General features: G+C 38.8%; 1 protein-coding gene across 2 annotated transcripts in view; it reads left to right on the forward strand.

Moving 5' to 3' along the window:
• Positions 1–904: 904 nt before the first annotated feature.
• The window catches only part of GYRA (DNA GYRASE A), a 96,781-nt gene continuing 77,470 nt past the window's right edge, over positions 905–20,215 (forward strand). Inside the window, exons 1-7 of one of the 2 annotated variants that reach the window (XM_088970414.1) lie at positions 905–1,649; positions 12,968–13,037; positions 13,212–13,277; positions 15,185–15,286; positions 15,705–15,749; positions 15,846–15,944; positions 16,112–16,198. In XM_088970414.1, the coding sequence (XP_088826540.1) occupies positions 1,213–1,649; positions 12,968–13,037; positions 13,212–13,277; positions 15,185–15,286; positions 15,705–15,749; positions 15,846–15,944; positions 16,112–16,198 (906 nt within the window). In that variant the 5' untranslated portion in view covers positions 905–1,212. The remainder of the gene's footprint in view (positions 1,650–12,967; positions 13,038–13,211; positions 13,278–15,184; positions 15,287–15,704; positions 15,750–15,845; positions 15,945–16,111; positions 16,199–20,215) is intronic. The other variant, XM_088970413.1, reaches the window with a different exon arrangement.

Consider the following 20,215-nt stretch of genomic DNA (forward strand, 5'->3'; position numbering starts at 1 on the left):
TTGTATTTCACAATAGTAAACTAATATTTATTAATAATTTAGGAAGCACACACACACACACACACATATATATATATATATAAGTGCTTTTTTATATATGTAATAGTATCGGGCTGGGCTTATTTGAGAAAGCTCGGGCTCGAGCCCACGAGCTTGAAATTTTGTCAAAGCCTGAAAAATAACGGGTCAGGTCGGGCTGGGCCGTTAGGGTACCCGACCCATGAATAGGTCTAATTGTATATATAAACAATTGTATACATTAAAAATCATATTAAATAAAAATTTAAACATCTTTTTCATTTTTTTAAAAATGGACCCCTCATATATAATTGTTAGAGTAAACACTTCGTTGTCATTCCTATATAATTGTTAATTATTAGTGAAATGAATAAAAATGTTAGCTTTTATAATTATTTTTATTTATAATTATTTAAAGTTAATCAAAATTTAATTTAAAAATAATAACAATTATTAAAATTACTATAAATCATTAATAGAACTAAATTTATTAAAAAGTATTTGTTCATATTAAATTAAAAATAATTATTTTCTATAAATCAACATTAAATACAATTATTAAAATTTTAGATATTAACAATAGCTTTAAATACTTTTAGTTAATTCGCATCAAATTTTAATTATTAATATAATATTAATTAATAATATATAAATTTATTAAATCTTTTAGATTTTTTCGTGCGATGCACGAATTTCCGCTAATTCAACAATAAAAAACATGAGACCGAATCAACCCCCACAATATCCAATTACATCCCTGCCGTGTATTAGGAACATCTCGCGATGATAATAGTCAGGATGATGATGTCATTATCGAGATATGTTACCAATACACGGCTGGAATGTGCTGTGTGTGATTCATTACCCCACCCATTACTATTCAACCATAAAAATCCCACCTAAACGTTCGAGCCGATAATCCGCTACCCGGTGATAAAAAGATTCGGCATCCGGGTCGGTTTTAAAATTGTTCATAATCGAGCGGGAAGGAAAGAAATATCACAGTGGACAGTGGAGCTTCGCGCGCACTATCTGTCAAGGGTTTTAGCGTTTTTAGGGTTTTACTGTCTTTCATTCTTATCAAGACGCCATAACGATAAACCCGTGGACACACATCTGTTCCTCATTTCGCTTGCATGCGAGGCGATTAGCCCTCGATGTCGACCAAAGGTCTAAAGCCACATTGACTACCGAATGATACCCTCGTTCGGCGGAAGTGCAGAAGCTCGTTTTAGCCCATCCATGGCGTTATCCTCGGGACTTCGCTCAACCGCCTCTTCTTTATTGCGTTATCAATTCTCATTTTCCGTTGCTTCTAGCTCTTGCCGATTTACCAGGTCGCGCCAATGTTTCTTGGAGCACCGTTTCCTCTCCGACGTCCCTCCACGGTCGGTAAAGCTAGTGAGAGCGAGGCGCAGAGAAGGGTCAGAGACAGTGGAGAAGGGCAAGGGAGGTGGCGAGAATGGGAACTTGCTTGTTAGGGAGAAGGATGTCGAGGAAGGAAGGGTTATTCCGGCAGAGCTTCACAAGGAGGCTACTGAAGCTTATATGGCGTATGCCATGTCGGTTTTGCTTGGTCGAGCATTACCTGATGTTCGAGATGGATTGAAACCGGTGCATCGTCGAATTCTGTAAGATTCTATTGAGATAATGTTAACCATTGATTTTGATTTTTGTGGAGCGAAAGGTGTTGGCATCAGAAGAAGCTGATATCTGTCTGCTCAGCTAATGAACACAATTCGGCATTTTTGGTTGTTCTATTAAGAACTTTTGCCTTCTTCTAGCGAGGCCTTTTGGAATCTGCTTTGAGAAATTGTTCATCTTGCAGTTTCTGCATGAAATTTGATTTGAATTGGGGTAATTTTGGTTTTTTTTTTTGAGAAGTAGTAATTTTATTTTTTTTTTCAAAAAAGAAAAAGAAAAAGGGAAGTGAATATATTTTTCAATAGCATTCATATAATTTATCCAGTATAATGACGAAGTAAAGCCAAAATCAAGAGTTACCCATTCACGTGGTGTCAAGTTGCTTCCCCAGTCAACTCCTTATGTTGTGAAAGATTGAGTTATTGGGCCTTAGTAAATCCTTTTTTATTAGTGTGTTTCTGACCGTGCATTTGCTTTTATTTAATTTGACCCTTCTGCATTCTTCCTACTGTGAATGCACTATCCATGTATGATAGCACCAAAGAACTCAGTATGTCTATTAACGCTTGATTGAAGATAAACTTTTGATTGATTATGAGGCTTAGCATGCTGACATGCACAAGATGCATGGACGATAAAGAAATATTTAATATGACATCGCCTTTTCAGAATGTGAAGGTTAATACTTGGGAATAAATAACGGTAGTATGAGCATTTTTAATGGAGTTGAGACAGAAAGAGTGCGGGGCTATGGAAGCATGCCACCTGTGGTCCTGAAGTTATGGGGGATTTTTGATGGAAAGAAATTATTGATTTCTTAGGCAAAACAAATACATTTGGGATTGCTGATCCCAATGAGTCTTAATTCATTGCCTTGCTTTTGGGTCTTAAAACCTTGTTGCCCGGAATCATTAATGAAGGGGCATGGTTTAACTTCTTACAGATTTTTACTTTTTTTTTTCTGGGAAGAATTGGCTGGGGGGAGGTAGTATTGAGCTTACAGGGAGCTGCCAATAGTGTAGTTCAGGCCTAGAAAGCTTCACCAACATGTTCTCCTGAGTGAAGGCAGGATTTGATCCCAAGTCTTTGGGAAGTAGTTCTCAAGACAACCAAGCTGCTGGCTGGCACTTTTTTTCTGGGAAGAATTGGCTTGAGGGGTGGGGAAGAGGATTGAGCTTGCAGTGAGCTGCTAATAGTGGTAGTTCAGGCCTAAAAAGCCTCACCAACATGTGCTCCTGAGTGAAGGCAACCAAGTCTTTGGGAAGCAGTTATTGAGTTTAACAGTTTGACTCCTAAGACTATTATGAGTCTAACAGTTTGACTCCTAGGATTATTATGAGTTTAGAGTCTATAAATATGCTGGATGTTTTACACAAAGGCAATTAATTATGTTGAGTTTTCTTCAGCTTATGCTAGCTATGGTGAGTGATTCCCATGCCCTAGAGTGATTCTAGGCATCTTGTGAGTGATTCTAGGTATTTTCTCTTTTCTTTCTGTCCCTATTTTCTCTCTTATTCCTTGAAGAAGCCATTATAGCCATTGACAACCATAAAACTTTGATCAAGAAGACCATTCAACATTCTCTAAGGCTCTGTTTGGTTTGTGGGTTGGGGATGAGAAAAAGGGAATATTCCAAAAATATTCCCTTTTTCTCATATTTGTTTTGAGGGAAAGAGGGGGATGGGATGAGAAAAGGTGGGATGCGAGATCCCAAAATCTTGGATTCGGGGTCGCACCAAAACAGTGCGACCTCGATGTGAAAACTTGAGAAAACTCGAGTTTCCATCTCCCTCTTCCCTCCTCCCTCCCTCCTCTCGTAAGGCAGCAACGACGTCAGAGCACAGCCATGCCAGTGGGATCGTCATCGTCAGAGTTTGAAGAACACAACTATGCTGAAGGCAGCAACGAAAATGACGTCAACGTCGCCGATCGCGAGCATTCGAAAGTTCAGGTAATAACTTTTGGGAAGATCATTCGAGATGAAGAAGAAGAAGTTACAATGGCAATCAATTTTGTTGATTGCGACCATTTGAAAGTTTAGGTAATAACGTTGGCGATCGCAACCATTCAATGTTGATGTTAACGTCGCCTCGAGGCCATACAAGTTACAGTGGAAATTGGGAATAAACTGAGAGGTTGAAACGAGGAGTGGGAGAGGTGGGAGATGAAGGGGGTAGCCATCGCCTAACTCGCCTCTGTTCGTCTTGAACGAAGGAGGAAGGTGAATAGTGCCATTTCGGTCCCTTTTTACACTTTCCCATCCCATCCCACCCAAATTTTCCCACAAACCAAATGGAGCCCAAGGACTAGAGTGAGCTGGTCCTACATCAATTGGTATTAGAGCTAATGGTTTATTCACTATGTTCTCACAAAGTGACCGATTCTATAGGTCTAGGGTATCTTCTAAACAATCTTACAGGTCTAGAATCAATGGTGATTGGGTTTCTGAACCATATGAAGGGTCTTTGGTTGACTTATTTGAGAATATGGTGGAAGAAAACAGATCTAAGAATGTTAACTACGGGAGTAGGGTTTTCAAACATGTTAGAGGGGAAAGGGAAATACCAGATTTCAAAGGAGATGATGATCCACAAGCATTCTTTGATTGGGTTGCTGAATTAGAAGAATATTTTGATTGGTATGATATGTCTGACAAACAAAGGATTACATTTGCACGCATGAAATTGACGGGTCATGCTAAAGTATGGTGGAGAACTCTTGAGCAACGACTAGAAAATAGCGGTGATAATACAATTAGTACATGAGCAGAGATGAAGAGTTGTTTGCATGAAAAGTACATCCCACTAGACTTCCATGATGATTTATATATGGAGTTGACTAATTTTGAGCAAAAGAAGAAGCAACAGGTTACAATAAAGAATTGAAGTCAATGGGAAGAAGGTACAAAGTTGAAAAGAAAGTAGATGATTCCTTGCATGTTGATGCCTATCCTATAGCTGAAGTTGAGGATGAAGTTGAAAAAGAAGAATTTCAAGTTATGGAAGTTGTAGATGTTAAAAATCAAGAGGGTGCATGCCAAGAAAAAACAATAATTGTTGGAGTTTCCAACACCCATGATCAAGCTGAGGTTAATGGTCAAGAAGAAATAGAAGTTGAGCAAGTTAAAGAAATTCATGTGCAAGATACAAATGTGCTGATTGTAGTAGATCCTAGTATGAAAGTAAGTGACTTTATGTTACAAGTTCAATTAGAACTAGTTCAAGAATTACAACCTGTCATAGTAGAAGTTCCACTAGGATTATTGAGTGTAACAGTTTGATTCCTTATGAGTCTAACAGCTTGACTCCTAGGGTTATTATGAGTTTAGAGTCTATAAATATGTATGGACGTTTTACACAAAGGCAACGAATTATATTGAGTTTTCTTTAGCTTATGCTAGCTATGGTGAGTGATAATTGTACTAAAAAGTGAAAACATCGGCTACTAAGGTCATAAGGAAAGGTGAAAGTGGGTTTCCTTGCCTAACACCCCTACCAACTAGAAAGAAGTCCTTCGCTACTCCATTAACCAAGACTGAGTAGTGATTAGTGCTAATACACCCAAACATCCAGCTACACCACCTTTCTCCAAACCTATGCCTCAACACCTCCTTTTCAAGATCCAATTTACAAACAAAACCTCTTTTCCTAGACCTCATCTCCTCCATACATTCATTGGCAATCAGAATTTGGTCAATTATTTGTCACCCTTGAATAAACGCCCCTTGGTGACTCTATTTTTTTTTGATAAGTGAGTAATTTTATTAAATCAAATAACAAAAATACAATCAGCCTAGGAGGAGGCATGGGATGTTACCCCCTAGGACTGAACCATATACACCAAAACTGCCCAAGCCTTAGACACAATTACAAAGTAGCCCAAAATAAATCTCCCCTTAACACCCCCTGCTTGGCCAGAGAATCAGCCATTGCATTTGTTGATCTTCTAACCCACCGAAACCTGACAGTCATATTCCTTGTTATCCATTTAACTTTCTTTAATAGATCCCTGTAGCCCCAACAAGCTGTTTCTGGCCTAATTAGCCAGCTTACTACCACCTTGGAATCCCCTTCTACTAGTAGATTTGCCACATCACTTTGACTAGCCATCTGTATACCTTGTACTGCTGCTAGTAGCTCTGCCCTTATTGAATCACTTTCACTCACTGGTCCTGTAAATAGAGACAACATATTACTGTCTTTGTCTCTCAGAATCCCACCAATTCCTGATGGTCTTGGATTGCCTTGGCAGCTTCCATCAAAATTCAATTTTACCACACCATTCGGTGGGGGAATCCATTCAGTTTGTGATTTGATCTTGGTAGAAACTGTAGCAGCCACTGCAGCCCAATTTCTCCTTAAGTCATCGAAGGAGTAATCTGCCAACAGGTGTGAAGATTTTAACCATGAAATAGTCCTTATCAATATGCATTCCTTGATTTCAGTGAGACTTCTTTCATGTTCTTGAAATATTCTAGCATTTCTCTCCTCCCATACAGTCCACAACGTAGAAGCTCTGATGCATTTCCACATTAGCTTTCCTCTTTTTGTTAATCTCCCAAAAGCAACCGGAGTGAACAACAACTTTACTTCAGAGGGCAAATTCCACCTGCACCCAAATAATGAAACAACCCAATTCCAAATAGGGGACAAACACATAAAAGGTTTCTTCTTTTGCAAGTTTTTCGCAGTATTAATCCTACCATTAATAGGCTTCCCAACAGAACACTGCTATTTTGGGGGGAATCGGTCTTGACCATACCTCTTTAATGGGGAAGACTTGAGAGGAGGGATTGGAGCAGAGGACTTTAAAGAAAGAAGCACAAGTGAATGAGCCAACCGGGGTTAGGGATCAGACTCTTGTGTCCGGCTTAAGGGGGTCCAAACAGACTGAATCTAGAAGCAAAACCAGCTTTGAAACGCAAAGGAATTCTTCATCCCTTAACCCTCTTCGAAATCCGAGATCCCAATTTAAGGCCAAAGGGCAAACGGGGGGGGGGGAGGAACCAAGAAATGGGTTTTTTTTAAAGAGGGAGATGGAATAGGGAGAAGGGAAATTGTCTTTTAGGGGTTGAGAGCTCACCCAAGTATCTTCTCAAAAAAGAATAGAGTTCCCAGAGCAAGCATCATACCTTACAAAACTGAGGAACTTAGGGAGAATGCCAGATATAGCCTTCCAAGGTGTTGTGAGCAAAGCCCTTCGGGATACTCCCGCATCCCAACTTGATTCGGAACAGCCATGGATACTTTTCACTACCTCATGCCACAACCTCTCCCTCTCCAGGGGCGACCTCCAAAGCCATTTACCTAAAAGAGCCTCATTTTTGCTCACCACGTTCCCTAATCCTAGGCCTCCTTCCTTACTCTGACACACCGCCCCTCACCTAATCAAGTGATCATTTTTCTCTTCACCAGGTTCCCATAAGAAATCCCTCATTAGTTTTTCCAACCCCTTTGCCTCTCTCTTAGGAATTCTAAAGAGTGATAGGAAGTATAAAGGCAAGTTGGCTAAAGTTGCTTTAATCAAAGTAACCCTACCCCCCTTGGAAATATAGTTTCTCTTCCAACCTGCCAATCTTTTTTCGAAATTTTCCACCACCAGGTTCTAGAACCTACTTTCCTTTGGATTTGCACCTAATGGAAGTCCTAAGTAGGATAGAGGCCACTAAGAGCAAGTGCATTCTAGTAGGGCTGCTATAGACTCCAAGTCCTTTCTGTTCAAGTGAACTCCCACAACGCAACTCTTCTCAAAATTTATGTTTAAATTTGAGGCCCTCTCAAAGTGAACTATTAAATCCTTTAGATTCCTTACCTCCATCGAATCACAACCTTCACAAAAGATTATTATGTTGTCTGCAAATTGGAGATGGGTTACTGCAACTCTATCTCTACCTATTCTCCACCCTCTTAGAGATCCGACTCTATCTGCTTCTGAGAGGAGTTTACTAAAACATCAGCGACTAAAGTGAAAAGGAATGGTGACATGGGATCATCTTGTCTCAGACCCCTACTAGCTGGGAAAAAATCATAAATTGCCCCACTGACTAGGATGGAATAATGGCATTTGGACAGGCAACCATTTATCCATTTGCACCATTTATCCCCAAACCTGCACTTCCTTAGCACAAGCTGTAATAATCCCCAATCCACCAAATCATATGCTTTTTCAAGATCAAGTTTACAAACAAAATCTTGACACCCCGATCTCCTCATCTCCTCCACACATTTATTTGCTATTAGAATCTGATCTACAATTTGTCTCCCCTGAACAAAAGCTCCTTGCGCTTGGCTGATAAGACAAGGAAGCACCTTTTTTATCCTCAAAGATAAGACCTTAGCCACAATCTTATAAACACTAGTCACCAAACTAATAGGTCTAAAATCCTTTGGATGCTTGGCCTCTTTCTTCTTGGGAATTAAGGCTAAAAAAGTAGCATTAATTCCATGACTCATGATTGGATTATCTTCAAATTCCTTAAAGACCTCAATTAAATTTTCTTTGACTACGTCCCAATAGTCTTGGAAGAAAGCCATTGTAAACCCATTTGGTCCTGGTGCTTTTGACTTGTCCATTGAAAAAACGGCTTTTCTGATTTTTTCCTCAAAATTCCTTTCCAGCCAACTTCTACTCTCTTCTGGAAGCCTCTGCCAGGTAATGCCTTCCAACTCCACTCTAGGTCTTAGGGGTCACCTCAAAATGGATTTGAAGTGGTCAACAAAACAATTGGCTATCCTCTCTTGGGTATCAAAAACTATTCCATCCACTTTCAGCTTGGACACTAGGTTTTTCCTTCTTCCATTGGCTAGGTTATGAAAGAATATAGTGTTACCATCTCCTTCCTTAATCCATTTACATCTAGACTTCTGCCTCCAAGAAATTTCTTCTCTCAAAACAACTTCATCTAACTCTCTTTTTAGTTCCCATCTCCGATCTCTCTCCTGAGGGCTTATGGTTCTTTGGGATTCCTTTGCATCCAATTTCTCTATTTGGGTCAACAGAGAGGATTTCAATTCTTCTATTCTCCCAAAATGCTCCTTAATTCACTCCTTCACATGTGCTTGCAGTCTTTTAAGTTTTTTGTGAAATCTTACCCTTGTCCACTTCACCCCCCTTATGTCTTCTCTCCACCATTCCTTAACCTTCTTCACGAAGTTTGGGTGAGTCAGCCACATGTTCTCAAACCTAAAAGGTTGGGGTCCTTGCCTAAAAGGCTATTGTCCTAGGCCAATGCGGCAGTGGTCAGAAGTGACTTTCGGTAGAGCCTTAGTTATCAAATCCGCCCACTTATTTTCCCAGCTTTCATTGAAAGGGAATCTATCTAACTTAGAGCAGGTTGGTGTCTCTTGAAAGTTGGACTAGGTATAGAGGGCTTGCAGCATTGGGAGTTCTTTTATTTCATAGTTATTAATAAAATCACTGAATCTCCGCATGCACCATGGACCATCATCCCAAAGTCCTTGTATCCCATAAAGTTCTTCCCAAAAATCTTTCTTCTCTCTGTAATTGCTTGGTCCATACACATTAGTTAGTGCCCAAGTAAAACCATCATCTACCATCTTGAATTTTAACGACACTGAAAAATTTCCTACTAGCTCCTCCACCACCTCCACAACATCCTCTCTCCAAAAAGTAACCATTCCCCTTGAAGCCCCCCAAGAGGGAGCTGAAACCCAATTTATTCCTCTAGATTTCCAGATACTTCTTGCCCAACTTCTATCAATATCGGCTAATTTGGTCTCCTGTAGCATCACTATATTTTGCCTTTCCTTTCTAAAGAGGTCCTTAATTAGCCTTCTTTTCCTTGTACTCCCCAGCCCCCTTGCATTCCAACTGATGATTTTCATGGAGATAAAAGATTTGGCATGCCCTTCTAAGATCAGGCCCCTACTTGGAGGCTTTCCTTCTCTCCCCTCTTCCGCTGAACTCCAAATTTCTTCTATATCTGATATCAACCTCTCCACCTCTGATCTTTTCTTCTTTCTTCAATTGTTAATTATTCCAGATCTGTTTAACACAGCTTTTGTTTTATTTTGCTTTTCCAAAAGTTCTTGGTTTTCCTCCACAGGTTCCTCTAATTGCCTACACTCCTAAAGGAGAGCACAAATCTGTCCCCAAATCCTCTTTAATTCCTCCTTCTCCTTCTTTCCCATAATTGATTCATCCCCAGTTTTTTTGCTACTTTGAGTTCCTGTTTTTATTGAACCTTCTTGAACCCCATGCTTCCCTACCTCTTCCTCTTTTCTCTTGTACTCCTCCAAAAACCTACAGATCTGATCCTAGATCTTCTCTAACTACTCTTTCTGTAATTCTCTTCCCCTTTCCACTTCCTTTCGTCCTTTACCCTCCTTGTCCCAATTAAGTATTTTCCATCCATGGCTGTTGCATCGAGTTGAGCCGCAAAAGCACCTGTTCCAGGCAGAAAACCCACATCAGTACCAAAAAACGAATTGACAATATTACCTGACAGGTTGTGGGAAGAGGCCAATGGATCTTGAGAAGCAAAACAAAGGGGCAAGGTCGCGTCTACTCCTTCCAAAAGAGGTGACTGTGGGTCCCTGTTGTGTTCAATCAATACTGTTTTGTTCCTTGCATTAGAATCTGCCTTTAGATGTTGTCCCCTGATTGAAGCCACTGTGTTTGGTGACTTAGGTAAGTCTTGTTCCTCTAGTCTTCTATCAGTACTTTGCCGCTCTAGCAAACTGAGAGCAGAATTAGGAGCTGGTAACCTTTGCCTCTCCTCTATAAAAGCTGCGGTAGACCCCACTTCCTTAGGTAAGGGGGAAGATTGAGTAAGCTTTTCCTGAACTGAGTCTTTTAAATCCGAGTTGCTGTCTTCCAAAAAAAGCAGCTCGGTATGTAGGCTCTCATTATCGCTAAGGGGCTTGGCTTTTTTTAGTTCTATGCTTCCAATACTTGAAGAGCCTTCAAACTCTGAATCTGAGCTACTTCCTTCCTCCGTCTCGTAGTCCTGAATGCATCCTTGATATTCTGATTTTCTGTCACCAGAAAAAGGGAGAACCCTGTCTCCACTGTGGTCGGATGATGCTTCTTGAACCTCGGATTGCGCCGTTTCGGAGAGAAGCCCTTTTTCTTCAAGCTTGGGACCCATGCCCAGTTCAGATTTGGCGCACCACTGCGGCAAACCCTACCTCCTTCAGGTGCTGTTTGCGAATTGCTCAAGGGAGACGATGATTGACCAACTTTTCGGTCCATCATCTCCCCATCTCCCTTGGTCACGTGCTCACTTAAAAGGGCGCGTTGCTTTTTATATTCTGGTTCCACCCGATTTAAAAGGGCTGGCCCATTCACTTGACCATATCCATTAGGTCCTGATGGACCAGGGCCCAACCCCTCTATCCCCTTGCCAGTCACGTGCCTACTTAGAAAGGTGCATGGCTTTTAAAGTTCTGGGTCCACCGGAATTGAAATAGCCAGCCCATTCTCATGACTAGACCCATTAGGTCCTGATGGGCCTGGGCCCAACCCCTCCATCCCCTTGCCAATCACGTGTTTACTTAAGACAACATGTGACTGGCCTTGGTTTATTGAACCAGACTGAACCGGTTCACAGGACTGGCTCAAACCCTGAGACCTTGCTGATCTCTGCTCAATTTGTTTTGAAATTTGAACTGAAGCAAGCCTATCTCCAGTTAATTCCCCTGTCACGGACTGAACATAGGACCTGCTGTCCCTCAACCCACCCTGCCATGCTGACTTTCCTAAGGTGTTTAACACATCCTCTTTTTTCTCTTTCTTTCTACAGGTTTGACCTTCCATCTGCCCCCAAACTTTTTGGCTTCCCAGAAATTGTTGGCCCGTTTTAGTGAAATATTCCTTCCCATTTGAATTAACCAATCTCACAAGTCCACGTAGATCTTCTTCTTCCTTCTTCTCATCTCCTTCCATACGAGCCTTTTTCCACAGCTCTGCTTCAATGGAAGATGCTAGCCACACAGAAACAAAAATCCCCTCTGTTCTTACCTCTACCTTTCGTGGAATGTCTTCTGGCTTCACACCACTGAGCAGGATTGCTACTGAATAAAGATCACCCCAGAAAGCTCCTTCTAATTTTCCTCCACACAATACTGCTATAGATTCTGTTAATTCTTGTTTTCACGGATGAAATGGCAAGCCTATTACACGCACCACCACACCATCTTTGACAAAGAAATCCTTGGAGTTGGATGTTGGATTCCATTTAAAGACTGAATGATCCGAAATCAGCCTGAATATTGATAGCTGATATTTCCAATTCATTTTCTACTGGATCTAGAAGGGCTTTACAGTTATCGAAGGGGGTTACTATGAAGACACTCTTCAGCTTCAAACTGGTTGTCAGTAAGTCAGCTACCCTCCTCCAATCATTAACCTTTTCCTTGGCTTCTATCACAAAATTACTGTCCTATTCTCTCTGTAGACCTTCTACCATTCTGCATTGCATTTTGTTTTTGCCATGACCACTGGCCCTTGTTCTACCCTGCTATTGCTATGATATGCCTTCTCCTCCCTTGTGGATGCTTTGTTTATCATTTGCTACTCTTTGAGCTAAAAGCTCTTTGAGCAACCAGTCAACTTCCCCCCAACCTTGGCTCTGTTTTCCTGCTGGTAGACACACCAGTTGCCTTCGTCCCTTACCAAAATATTCAGACAAAGCTATGAAGGAGCTTTTTCTATTCCTCTTACATTCAACTACATACCTTCTCTCTTCTAATGTACTAAAATCCTTCCAGCGTATCTGCTTACCTTTTGAACAGGCTCCAGCTATGAAATCTCTTAGCCACTCAATCACTTCAAATCCTTCCAGCATTATTGTACCCTTTTTCACTTCCCTTACCTTCAGGCTTTCCTTCCCCTTGATTCTCATCTCTTTGAACAGAAATTTTTTTGCTTCTATCTTCAAGGATCTCCTCCACCGACCTGCTTGCATGAACTCCATTAACAATCCTTGATGACAATATCCTGTTCTATCCCGCCCCTTGGTCAATCTATTGCTGATGAAAAAAAGTTATTACACTAATATTTCCCCTTGCCATGTATGTTTTAGTTTTTCTTCTTTCCTTTTGTCCTGCACTTTTCATTTGAACGAGTTTTTCATATCTACTTTTTTAGTCAAATTCTTTAACAGTTGATTTGGGGGGGGGGGTAAAATATATTTTTAGATAAAAATTGTTCATGAACACTTCTGCAAGATGATTTTTATTTATTTTCAGAATCCACCATATGCTAAGAATTTATGAGCAATATAGGTATTTCTTTTAAATATGCATAATATGTTTTTGCTTGTGTGTTTAAATTTTGCTTACAGATTTGCAATGCATGAGTTGGGCCTTTCGTCTCGCAAGCCATATAAAAAATGTGCTAGAGTGGTTGGTGAGGTAATGCATGACAATAATGGTTCTTTCATGCGAAACTGAATTGTAATTTAGAATTAAACATTTTGGTTTTGTTGTCTTTTTGATCATATGGATTTCCTTGTTAATGAGACATCCTTTTGTTATTGATATCTATGCACATATTTCTAACAAGATGCTTATTTATTTTTCTTGCAGGTTCTAGGTAAATTTCATCCACATGGGGACACTGCTGTTTATGATTCTTTGGTTCGGATGGCACAGGTAATGTTTTGATATTGTCAACTTCGGTTATCTATACCAAGATGTCTTTAATCTCTAGTCTCTATTCTCTTTAGTTTGTTTATAATAAGGTTTAAAATGCCCCTAATTTCCCTAATATTTCCATTTCCATGGGTTGTGACACAAAATTTTATCGGAATTGACATATTCCCCAAAGAACACTACCAACACTATGTGGAGTACAAGAGATAGTTTCCACGACATATTTCCATTTCCATGGTTAGTGGCACAAAATTTTATCAGAATTGATATATTCCCCAAAGAACGCTACCAACACTATGTGGAGTACAAGAGATAGTTTCCATGACATGTTTCCATTTCCACTTCCATGGGTAGTGATATGAAATTTGATTGGAACCTACATATTCCCTAGTGAAAACTACTAGCACTATGTGGATTTGTGGTGTACAAGAAATGGAATTATAACATAAGTTGGTGACAATATTGTAGATATGTGGAGTAACAATGTTATTGCATGCCTAACTTACACGATTACCACTTCAAGGCTCAAGCTAAGCTTAATATTCATTTCAAACATGAAGTTAAAATATTAGTTTGTGTGTAATAGATTATTTGGTTGATCTCCATTCACATTTCTACGAGTTTGAAATTTTCTATAACTCATTCTATCATGAAGCTCTGAATCTTAAGGTTTACAGGACAACTTCAAAATACATTCTTTTGTCCATAACCTTTGTTCTTAGCTTTGTTTAGCAATTTGGAACAAGATAATAGTTTAAAAGGGTGTGCCTATGTTTCTTTCATCATTTCATAAAATATCGTTCTATATTTTGCGTACTTTATGATGTTTTCACAATGTGTATAATTTTATCGATAATTCATCATATCTATAGTTATTACAATGTTTTTTTTTTGATAGGAAACGATAACTTTCATTAGCTTAAAAATAGAAATACAACTATCACCTATAGGGATGTAAAGCGACCCCTCATCATAAATCAAATTACAAAACAGCCCAAAACAAAGACTCCCGATTTACACCTTGCTTTGCTAGATTATCGAATAAAGCATTTGCTGACCTCCTAGTTCATTTAACATGTGCACCCAGCTCCCTTGTAAGGCTCAATAGTTCCCTTACAGGTTGTTTATGGGACCACATTCCCAAGCTATTTGTTTGCAACCAGCCTACAACTAATGTCACTCAATAAGGATCAAATCCAAAAAAGTTCCGAGACACCATATGCTCTAAATTACTCTGCATTTGCACTTGACTTGGCCACAACCAACTACTTTTTACTTTTCCTTGAGACCATATTTCCTCCCACAAAGGTACAAATCCCTGAGGCTTTGATGTAGATCTTCTGCCATTTAGGCATCCTGCTCGATCTGCATTTGTATAGGATTTTGGTTTTAAGTTTCCATGATTAACAAACAACTTCCTCTTCTAGGATGTTTCTTTAGTATGAAAGAATCCTATCAATAGCCACCCAGTGTTGAATGATTGCACTTTAAGAGAGAAGAAATAAGAGGAAGTGAACAACCATTTTTCTCTTAAAGTTAAAAGATTCCTCTTAAGAGATAAGAGTTAAGAGGAAACGAACAGACCCTAAGTGTATCTTTTTCTCCTTCCTTCAGCCTCACCATAGAAAATCCTTTTGCATTTTTTTTCTAGTTTTTCTGCCACAGCTGGCATTGTAAACAAAGTTATAAAATATGTGGGCAGCTGAAATAATGTACTCTTTAACAATTGTCCGTATTGAATATATATATTTTTTTCATTTTGCATTAATTTTCTAAGAAATATTTCTTCATTTTTATTTATTCTTTTTTGATATCATTACATTTATCAGTCTTTCATCTTCTCTGTTCATTCTTGGTAGTTTGTTCTCACTTCCTTTTTTTCTGAGGCATATGCTATTTTTTTTTAGGATTTTGCCATGCGCTGTCCTCTCATTCAAGGTCATGGGAATTTTGGGTCAATTGATGCAGATCCTCCTGCTGCCATGCGTTACACAGAGTGCAGGCTTGAAGTAAGGCCTAATGTTCTATTACAAGTTTTTTTTTTTTTTTTGCATTTTCCTCATAATAATAAACTACAATATGTCTAAATCAATCTACTTTATAATGGCAAATGGATTTTGAGTTAAAATGACGGTTTTTTCCTTCTTGAAGGTAAGATTTCTTCACTGTATTTTTTGATAGTCAATCTTCATCTTTTCCTTGTGATATTGTTTTTCCTTTTTAATTAAAAGTGTGTCTTACTGTTCAAAAAAACAAAAAGAATGAAAAGAAAAATATTTATCTTTCCTTTTTGGCTTACTCTAAAATGATCATCTATTCTTCTTGGTACCATTGATATAATACTTCCTTTTGCCTGTTTAATATGTCACTTATTTTCCATGCCATGAGTTTGTAAAGATGTAACTTGCTTTAGTCTCACAATGGCAGGCACTCACAGAAGCAATGCTGCTAGCAGATATTGAACAAGACACTGTGGGTGTTATTTCCTTTGCCCTACATTCATATATTTCACATGCTATGACCACTTTCACCTTGTTCTCATTTTCCATTTGTTTCATATGGTTTCAGGTTGACTTTGTTCCAAATTTTGATAATTCACAAAAAGAACCATCACTTTTACCAGCTCGAATTCCCACTTTATTGTTGAATGGTTCTTCTGGGATTGCGGTAACCCCATCCTAAGATTTCTTGTGGGGTTATTTATGCTTAACTTCAATTGCTTTTCCTTGCCATTTTTAATTATCAGCCTTTTTCTTCTTGTTACTTGTTTTCAAGATATATGCTATTTGAAGTATGTCTAATTTATTTATTATTTTGGTTTTATATGCTGGCAGGTTGGAATGGCAACTAACATTCCTCCTCACAATCTGGGAGAGTTAGTGGATGCATTATCTGTTTTGATTCATAATCCCAATGCTACGGTAGTTATTTGTACTACACATTATTTGGATATGATCAGTGTTTTAAAAGCGCAAGGTGCAAAAAAGGCACAAGGCGCAAAATTACAAAAAAAAAGCTAAAAATAAAAAAAGTCAGAAAATTCAAAAAAAGTGCCAATAAATTAAAAAAATGTAAAAAATAAAAAAATATTAAACATAATGTTAATAAAAAATATAAACTTAAATTTTAAAATAATTGTTTTAAAGCGTGTTCAAATAAAAATTTAAAAATAAAAGCAAACATATAAAGCATTTTCAAGCATGTGAAACCCATAAACTCTTTTTCTCCTTAATTGCATTGCTTCAAGTAGCTAGTGTGATGTAAAACATATTGCATTCTTGATTCTATGAGTCACCTTTGTACCAAACACATTGAAGTTGATAGGCATTTCATTCGAGAGAAAGTTGCCTATCAAAAAGTGTGCCGTCATAATGTTGCCACTAATATGCACCTTACCGATGTTTTCACCAAGGCAGTCAAAAAAATCAAGCTTGAGTTAGATTTAAGCAAGTTGGGAATGATCAATATATTTTCCAAACTTGAGGGGGAGTGTAGAGAAAATGGTTGACCAGCTTGTGGTCCCCACTTGTTCATATGTTTTCCTTTGTTTATAGTGCTGTTAGAATTTTTTTCTGTTGTTTCTAGTGACAAGGGCATTCTTGTCATTGTACCACTTATTGTTGAATACCTAATTTTAAATATCACTTGGGGTGGCAGACTAAGCTAACCTAATCCCTCTTTCTCTTCTGTTCTCTCTTCCTCCTCTTCTCTTCTCTTCATCTCTGGTTTCCTTTTGTTTTCTAAACAGGTCTGAACCTCCTTGGTTTCAAACAACTTGGTATCAGAGAAGGCCTAAACCTGGTTTGGGCTCTCATGTTGGTGTTGTCCAGCTGACTACATGAGAGTAGTTTAGGGCTGGAAGTTTCAGATTGATTCACCTGGTTCTTGGAGGTCATTGGAGATCGAAGAAGGTGCCTAAGGTTCAAATTACTTGGAGAGCTGTCTGGTGACCAGGAAGAATCGGAGAAAACATGTTGGTTTCTGATTTAGAGCATAAATCAGAGATTGAGAGTGGCGCCCTGTAATTTTTGGGTTGTTTTTCATATTTTTTTGGACTGTCAAGTGTTTGAAATTTATCTAGAATCAGTACAACTGTTCAACTGTTCTCTTGGACTGTTTTAGCCTAGTAATTTTTGGGTTGTTTTCATATTTTTTGGACTGTCTAGTGTTTGAAATTTCTCTGGAATCAGTACAACTGTTCGACTATTCTCTTGGACTGTTCTTCTGGGCTGTATTATTTTTGACAGTGTTGGTCTCCTCTACTGCCCTTGTGTTTGTAAAAAGGCCTTTGAAGTTTTTTATTTACTTTGGGTGCTGTTTGGACAATACTTGGAATTTCTATTTCGAAAAGGAGTTTGGACAGTGCTATACTCTCCATTCAGTGATTATTCTGTGTCCATTTTAGCATGGAAATGGCTGGAAATGAGAACAAACCAAATGGAGGACTTGTAGGAGCAGAAAACTCTATTGACAACAGTTCATTTCAGATTACTATCATTTGGAATGGGCCCAATCAGCCATGATGGCCATTGGAGGGAGGGAAAAGCTAGGGTATGTGATGGAAGACACAAATAAATCAGCACAGGAGGACCCTTCCCTCGCTAAATGGGTTCAAGAAAATTATTTGGTTATGACTTGGTTATGCAACTCCATGCCGCCTCATATCAGTAGAAACTATCTTTGGGCAAAGACAACTAAGGAGATTTGGGACAATATGAAAGAAACCTATTCTTAGCTCCTTAATGTTGCTAGGGCCTATGAACTTAAAATTAAGGTTAATAATCTTAAACAAGGGGAGAAATTTGTGTCAGTCTATTTCTCCACCTTGAAATCATTGTGGTATGAGATTGATCATTTTGAGACTATTGAGTGGGAGAATCAAAAGGATGCTGCTATATACAGGAAATTAGTTGAGAAAAATAGAGTTTGAATTTCTGGCTGGGCTAAACTTTGACTATGACATTGTAAGACAATAGCTTCTCACTAGAGATAGTGTCTCTTTATCTCAAGCCTACTTACTAGTACATAGTGAGGAAAGTAGAAGGAAAGTTATGTTACAAATTCCATCTATAGAATTGGCTTTAGCAACTATAAAACCGAAGATTGAAGGTGATAAGGAGAGGGATGTAAAGACGAATGAAAAGAGGGATGTGTTTTGTGACTACTGTAAGAAGCCAAAACATACTAAGGACGCTTGTTGGAAGCTTTATCCTCAACTAACTCCAAAAAGGCTTAGGAACAAGAAGTGAAATGTTAATGCATGTATAACCAAAAGAGCTTCATCCACAATTATAACCACAGGAGTTCCATCCACTCCCAACACTAGATCCAGTTCTCTTAATGCATTGACTACTGTTAAAGCTGCTTTATCTCAGTCGGAGAGTGAAGTTGACTTCTCTGGACAGTCTCATTCTACTCAAACTTCTGCTTTTTCTCAATCAAGTACAAAGGCCACTTGCCTATCATGCCTCTTCCCCAAGTAACAATAGCTATTTTTGGATTATTGATTCGGGTGCATCTGATTGACCAGTTTATCTTCATTATTTCATACCTATTGCTTGTCTTCTGGCAGAGACAAAGTGTCTATTGCTGATGGCTCTGATGCTATTTCCTTATCCTTAGTTCTGCATGCTTCTAAACTAAGTACTTATCTGCTTTCTGTCAGTAGTATTAATAAACATCAGAACTGTTTAGTGACCTTTTTCCTTGATCATTGTGTTTTCTCGGATCTGGCTACAAGGAAGGTGATTGGGACTACCCGTGAAATGAATGGGATCTATTTGCTTGAACATCCACCTGGGAAGAGTAAAGAAGCTGGGAAGTCTTTTGTGTCATAGTTTGTGAGTCAGATTATGCTTTGGTATAATTGATTGGGTCATCTATCTTTTAGGTCTTTAACGAGTATTTTTCCTAATATGTTTGAGTCAATCCAAGTGTCCAGTTTGAAGTGTGAGAGTAGTGAGTTGGCAAAGCATTGTAGATCAACTTATTCACAAAGTAATAAAAGAAGTTCTTTTCCTTTTGAAATTGTGCATACTGATATTTGGAGGCCCTATCATATTCCTACTATGGGTGGGTACAAATACTTTCTATTGTTTGTTGATGACCACTTGGTTCATGGGCTTACCTCATGCGCTCTTGGGATGAAGTTCCCACTTTGACCCGCAATTTTCATCTAATGATCTTGACTCATTTTGGGGTTAAAATAAAAAATCTCAGATCTGATAATGCCAAAGAATATTTTGCAAAACCCTATCTTCTTATCTCCTTGAATATGGAGCGATTCATCAGAGCACTTGTCCTCATACACCTCAGCAGAATGGTGTTGCTGAGAGGAAAAATTGGCACATCCTTGAAGTTGCAAGAAGCATCATGCTGAATATTAATGTTCCTATTCGTTTTTGGGGGGATGCCATTCTTGCTGCTGTTTATCTCATTAACAGGATTCCTTCACGAGTCTTGGACATGAAAGCTTCTTTTAACTTGTATCCTGATAAAGAGCAGTTTTCTGTTTTTCCCAAAATCTTTGGTTGCACTTGTTTTATCCAAATCCTTGGGCTTGTTCGTTCAAAATTTGATCCTAAGGCCGCCAAGTGTATTTTCCTAGGGTATGCACAAAATAAAAAAGGGTATTGTTGTAATGACCCTATCTCGAGAACCAGATCTGTATCTATGGATGTCACCTTCTTTGAAGATGTCCCCTATTACCATAGGGTTTCACCTCAGGGGGAGAGGTGAGCAAGGTGTGTTTGCTCAAGATGTTCTTTTGCCTATTCCTACAAGTGGAGGGGAGTGTATTGAGGGGAGTTGTCAAAAGTGTAAAGAATTGAGGGTGTTCCACAGAAGATAATGGCGGCAAGTTGGTTTTAGTAATGATCAGTCTAGGCCAGTTTCTATCTCTTCTACTACACCAAATTCAGGTATTGCCTCCTCCTTAC

This window comes from Nelumbo lutea, chromosome 2 (assembly GCF_056320005.1).
Source record: "Nelumbo lutea isolate HS-2025 chromosome 2, American lotus-T2T, whole genome shotgun sequence".
In the NCBI taxonomy this organism is placed as follows: domain Eukaryota; kingdom Viridiplantae; phylum Streptophyta; class Magnoliopsida; order Proteales; family Nelumbonaceae; genus Nelumbo; species Nelumbo lutea.